This window comes from Papaver somniferum, unplaced genomic scaffold (assembly GCF_003573695.1).
Source record: "Papaver somniferum cultivar HN1 unplaced genomic scaffold, ASM357369v1 unplaced-scaffold_107, whole genome shotgun sequence".
Taxonomy (NCBI): domain Eukaryota; kingdom Viridiplantae; phylum Streptophyta; class Magnoliopsida; order Ranunculales; family Papaveraceae; genus Papaver; species Papaver somniferum.
This window is the reverse complement of record NW_020619603.1, coordinates 219,414-225,893: the sequence shown is the minus strand read 5'-3', so window position 1 is coordinate 225,893 and position 6,480 is coordinate 219,414. Positions and strand designations below refer to the sequence as shown.

At 33.8% G+C, this 6,480-nt stretch overlaps 1 protein-coding gene across 1 annotated transcript; it reads right to left on the bottom strand.

Moving 5' to 3' along the window:
* Positions 1-228: 228 nt before the first annotated feature.
* On the bottom strand, positions 229-3,167 carry LOC113328273 (polygalacturonase-like). The gene is made up of 9 exons (XM_026575386.1): positions 2,807-3,167; positions 2,554-2,685; positions 2,060-2,227; positions 1,955-1,975; positions 1,669-1,876; positions 1,454-1,535; positions 1,231-1,339; positions 855-971; positions 229-733 (listed from the first exon to the last, which is right to left on the bottom strand). Exons 1-9 carry the CDS (start codon positions 3,080-3,082, stop codon positions 407-409), a joined length of 1,440 nt encoding a protein of 479 aa, XP_026431171.1. The 5' UTR covers positions 3,083-3,167; the 3' UTR covers positions 229-406.
* Between the last annotated feature and the right edge of the window lie 3,313 nt (positions 3,168-6,480).

Here is a 6,480-nt window from a genome sequence, read left to right as displayed (position 1 = left end):
CAATGTGAATGGCTCAGTAGCTATCCCGATTGGATTCTTGTTCTGATCCAGTCAGACAAAAAGTTCTGCTTCAATTAATAAATTATTTTTCAATAAGGTCTTATTACAGCACTGCGCGAGTCATTATGCACGGTGCCTAATAGTATTAAACTATTAATCAAGTAGGTAGTAAATTATATTCTATTTTAGTATAAAAAATAAAGATAATCAATCCTATTTAGATAAAACTTTTCTTTCAATGTGTCCTTTTCCCTTTATTAAATTGTTGATCACACTTAAAATTATTTATTAATTTCTTTAATGAATAATTAATTATTTAATTTATATTTAATAATTATTTATTTAATTTATACTTAGTGTTCAACCAATCATAATTACTTCTAATTAATTTGCCGCATGATATCGATTAATGATTAGTGTAATAGACAACTTGGTCATAGCCATGGAAAATATCTTCTTCTTTTTCTTCTTCCTCTTCTATCCTCTTAAGAAACCATTCTTTGAGTTGATCCCTACTACAACCAGGCGAAACTTTTCCGACTTGAGTCAATTTGACATTCTTGCACGAAGATGTAGCTGCTTTTCCATCTTCATCTCTCACTAGATTTATATCTTGCAAAACTATGTCTTGACATGGATAATTCTTGCTGCAATCAAAATATACAGCAACTTCTGAAGCGCTAGTTCCTGTTATGTTCTTGTATATTACATCGCTAATTTGAACAGCCGATTCCTGCTCAACAAAATTTAAAATGATTAATATTTAGGAATATGCTGAAATTAACATAGGTTCATATATTTATGTTCAAATTAGTTCGATATTATCCAAGGGATACTTTTCGCTTTTGAGTTACCTGTTCATCGCAAGGATCATCTTGATCACAATAGTTCTGATCAATGATTATTGGGTTCTTGACGTTATACATAACTATGTTTTGGAAAGATATGTTGCCTGCGTTTCCTGACCCTCCCTGGAAAAAATCAAAGTGTTATATTGCAGGAAAAACATTCATACACACCAAATAATATTTTGTCTGAGTGTTGCTATTGGTATTAAAGGAAATCCAAGTCGCGGAGAAAAAGCGGTGTTTCCGGTGGCGGACGGCTGAGTAACGCATAAGAACCTGCCCTTCGGGAGGGGAACAACAACCAGAAACCTCTGCTAATCAAATAAATTTATGGAAGTTCTAATAATAAATATATACGAAAAATAGATTGTCGATCGATCACCTGCCAAGTCTTAATCCTAACACCATTTGTAGTTCCATTGAATATCGCGGTATCTACGATCACATCTGAAACATGGGCTTCAGAATTTCCAGAACCCAAGCTCCCAATACTAGTTTTATTTCACAAGAAAATATCATATATGTGAAAATCAATAAATGATTAATATAATTATAGAAAGGTCAGAAAATAAACGGTTGTTTGCAGTCTAATAAGAGATCATTACCTTATTCCATGGCCTGGTCCACACGTAGTGTTAGTTGCTTGTACATTTCGAGACCCACTAACTATAGAGATGCAGTCATCACCTAATCAGGGTTCATGGTTCAGATATTTAATTGAATGGTATGTCAAAGTTATATTCTGGTAAAGAAAATTAATATACTCACAAAAAAATAAAAATAAAAAAGGTCATGATCGTTCGTCAGCGTATATATGTACCTGTACCAATAACAGAGTTGATAATAGTGATATTTTGAGTTCGCGTGACATGAATACCATCTGTATTCGGGCTTTTTTCTGGTGCAGTTATCAGTAAATTGTGAGCTTCAACTTTCATACATTTTTGAAAACTTAGATGCATTTGCTGCGCATCTTTTATGGTTATGTTTTCCACAGTTAGATTGTTGCACTCTTTGAAGGTTAAAGCCTGCTCATCATCAGTAAGACACTGTAAATAATATTGCATAATAATATCAAAAAAAAAGAAGGTATAGCATGTACGTACCGTCGGCGCATGTGTACATGGCTGCAAGAAGGAATAGTGGAGTTATTAGACTGGAGTTCATCAATTTCCAAACCTAAGGATGTATAGTAACATGCATATACTTACACGAGATTTATTAATTTTACATGAATTCTTCCACCAAATATCTCCTTTTCCATCAATTGTTCCATCACCTTCAACTACGAGATTTTGAATCTTCTTGAAGATAATCCAATGTCTGACATCCCTTTTATAATCTGATCGATCTGCAGAAGCTTCGATGGCTCCATCTATCTGAAAATACAAAGTGGTTCATGTGGAACATATTACATTTCATGGTGGAGAAATTAATATAAAAGTTAAGCCATGAACTTTAGATCAAGAGATCCGCTCGTATTATTCACATATAATTAAAACTATTTATTTATTTATCTAAACTGAATTAATTGCTAAAATATAAAAAAAGACTTGAATTTACTAATTAAAATCGATCGCCGCATAGTTGCAAACTCATAGCCATGCATGCTTGCTGTAATGACCGATACTCTAAGCTAAATTATCTAGTATCAATTATTTGTCTATTTTTTAAGAGGTTAGAATGAGTAAGTAGTACTGATCACCTTAATTGTAATATTGGATTTGCATGGACCTTTAAATGTAGCGGGTTTGAGGCGATAAGTTTTCTTCCTAGGTATTACAAGATCAACAGCGTTTTTGGAGGAGCAAGCTTTCTTCCAAGCCTTCAAAAAAGCCTGCCATTTTGATAAACAAATTATCAACTTCCTATATTTTTTCAATTGGATATCTAACTTAACAAAAATAAGACACACCCAACATAATAAATTGATATGCTATGAGAGAGTCTTTACGCACCTTAGAATCATCTGTCTTACCGTCACCTTTAGCTCCAAAGTCAGCAACACTCATCATCCTTTTAGCGGAAATCTTTTTGTGGCCATTGTTAATGCCACGGAACCTGAGGATTTCTCCTTGTTCATTAGTACTATCACTAGGTTGTTCATCTGTGGGATGTAGGTCTAGTGAAGTAGTAGTAGTACCCCCACGACAACAGTACGAGTTGTAATAAATAATGAAGATTAATACTATGGAAAACAGAATATTTGAGAAAACATTTTTTTGTGGAGCCATTTATGTCTCACTTTTTAAAAGATCAATTGTAAATATCAAGACACAAGAGAGAAATAGCTGTGAATGTTGGCTTCATAACTACTCCAATAATCTTGATATTTATAGGAAGAATTGCTTCAAGAATTCTTTAAAAGAGAAAGGTTGACAAGTAATCCTTCCCATGTCAGATCATGGTTCATTACGATAATCAAGTCAGGTAACAAGCAAATATCAAGATATTTCATTCATAGCAAAAGGAAAATCACTCGACAGGAACGCTTCCACAACACGTCTTACACCTATAGGTATTTATCCAAATGCGGACGTCCATAGAATTTTTACTAAAGGATCAATCACTAATTCTTAATGATAAAATAACTGATGCATGCAGATAATGCTTGATTGCGTCTAAAGTTTCAAGTTGAAAAAAATTAGGTCATACACATCACGGACATTGTGGCCATACTGTGTTGTCTTTGCACATACCGGGGCCTAGAACAGACATTATTGTCTCTGTTTTCTTTATGTTAAATCATCTCAACTAATGATGCATACCTTAATTTCTCAACTATTATTTTGAAAATATCTATATATGATTTCTGACTGCGGTTATTATTACACTAAAAAGTAGGTGGCATTCCACCACACATCATAATTTTTATTTTTTTCTTGTTTGCCTTTAATTTTCTGGAATGACGTTTATCGAGACTGCTAGTCCGCTAGAGACTTCAATAAGGATATAAACACGATTTAACCACTCAGAGCGAAAGGTGATTATCCTACTAAACTCAAGGCCTTGCGTAAACGAAAGGATTTTCTATGGTCTACCTTTTAAGATTAGATCAATGTATGAAGATTTTATTTCCTCAACGACGTCCACTTTTTCGAGTGAGATGACAAGTGACAACCCATGTGTCCAGTTATGTGGTTTGCTGAACACAGATTGCAAGTTGCGTGGTTGATTAGTAAAGCTCTCAATATCTGTAGGAATAATATCCTTGAAGTTTAAGTCTTAATGTCATCACTTTATGGAATCTTCAATCTTCTAATATGTTCTTCGTAATAATAATTACCGTGATGACTAATCACACTGCATAAAGTTTGAAAAAGAAGAATCACTGCATAAAGTCGTGTGCAAATGTAAGGTCTGTCAAACGAGGCCATAAGAATAAAACCTTCAGAGGTTTTAAGAATAAGTGCCTGTCAACCGGGCCATATCCGAGTCTTCTGCAACCTACCTGCTTGTTTTCTTTTTTTTTTTCCTCCCCAAAAGTAAGAATATATTGAAAGGTTTACTGGGAGTAAGCGAAAACAACATCCAAAGTCATACAAATAAGACTCTCATGTTTAATTTTCGGCGCAACGAAAGAATAGTGGAAGGAAAACCTCCCAAAAAACTAACCTGACCGAAAAAGACAAAAACCAAAACGGTCCACATTAGGACTTCAATTTACAAGAAATTGCACCCAGTCCGATTTTACATTGTCTAAAGAAATGTTTTTCAGAGCTTCCACATTCTTGCACCAATGATATGCCTGTGTTTTCACTTTTTCGATGACTTGTTGAACTTCGAAGTTGATTCCTTTGAAGAATTCCATAAAACTAACCTGCTTGTTTTATATTTTTCTTGAAGGCAACCTGGTCTATTAATATCACGGCTTGTTGCTTGTTGGACATTTAGCCTGTTGAAAATATCACCTTTCAAGCAGTCAACCTGGTCTAGCATTGGAGTCCTATTAATATCATGTTTAAGCTCCAAAAGGTCGATCCTCTCAGCAGCATCTAAAGTTCTCCTCAAAGTTAAGTTGACCCATCAGTCGAGAGAAGATCACCAACACATTGGCGGAACCTTCCAAGAGAAAAAAATGAAAAACCACCGCAACAGAAATCTAACCAACTAATTTATTTTTTCTATTACACACGAATAAATGTATAACAGTGTTGGTAATAAAAAATATATAAAAAAACAAGAAATTTTGTAAAAGGGTCTTATGTTTACGGTATAATTAGGGTCCGGGAGCGTTAATGCATTAGGTTTGTAGACTAATTTTGACCGTCAAACTTATTTATCTGGATACCCTTTATCATATGATGAAATGACGTTAAATCATCACACAGTTAAAAACTAAACTGTTTATACACAGACATTTTAACAGACAATTGAACTGCATATTCAAACATCTTCCTTCCATGATAGCTATCAATTGGTGGAAGATTCGATTTCTGTATATCCATTTGATTTATGTACGTTATATACCAACATTAGCTCAAAGCACGAAATACCAAATGTGTTCATAACGACTAAAATGTTTAATACCAGATGTCTCTAGAATGTCATAAGATGTAGAAACATATGTTCTGAAAGAAAAAACCATGTGTCACCTTTGATTAACCACCATTGGCTCCATCCAAAAATGCATCCCGCATCCAGGCCAATCATTAGCTTTAATCTCGTAGGTACATATCATCTTTTATAACTTACATAGGGTCACTGATCGAAAGATCAAAAGAGCAATGGATATCTTCCATGTGAATCGTTGATTAGCTTTGTCTCTTAGCAAAGAGTTTTCCTTAATTGAGATTTACTCTTTATTAATGAACCCATCAATTATCCGTATTTGAGAAACTTTATAATTAACGCGAGTTTATTGAACCCACAAGAATGGAGACTAGACACGGGCTTTAGAAAAAGAAAATGGAAAAGAAGGATCAGAGGCTATATCACTATATGTTTTACAAATATTCGAACCGTCTGCGGCTATATCACCAGGGGGATTCTATAAACTACAGAAAGTCATTTAACGCGTCACTATCAACTACATGTTTTATGATATAGATTCTAATTAGGTTAAAGCCATTTTACAACCTTTTACAAAATAACTCTAAAAAACATGTTAGCTCGTTAAAATTTCGATTATGTATTCTTCTCTAATTTTATGCTTATATGTAACATATAGCAACATTTCAAATGTCAAGATAAGACCCCAAAAACATGTTGTATGCTTATAAAAAAACACCCAACTCTTATGGTATTCAACAACTCATTCGACGTGTTTCCATACCGTGAAACCTACATGCTAATCTCATCGTCGCTAATACTGCGAAAAGGTTACCACATATTTATTTTTGATTGAGAAACAAGAATTTATTGAGAGAGAAGTCAAACATGTACACAATTACGGTGTAAAAAAAAAGCAAGTTACATGCGAGCTGCAAAAGACGAGGAATTAACTAAACATATGTAAATGAAACTTGTTAACGAAAAATACTTTCCCATAAGATGATGCACCAGTCGAAATTGTAGTCAAAGTCTTTTTGAAAGGAAGCACTCCAGGTTATGATACTAGCCTTTATATTAATATGAAGACAAAGAAGTTATTGTTGAACTGCAAAAAAGTTATCGTTGAACTGAACCTTAA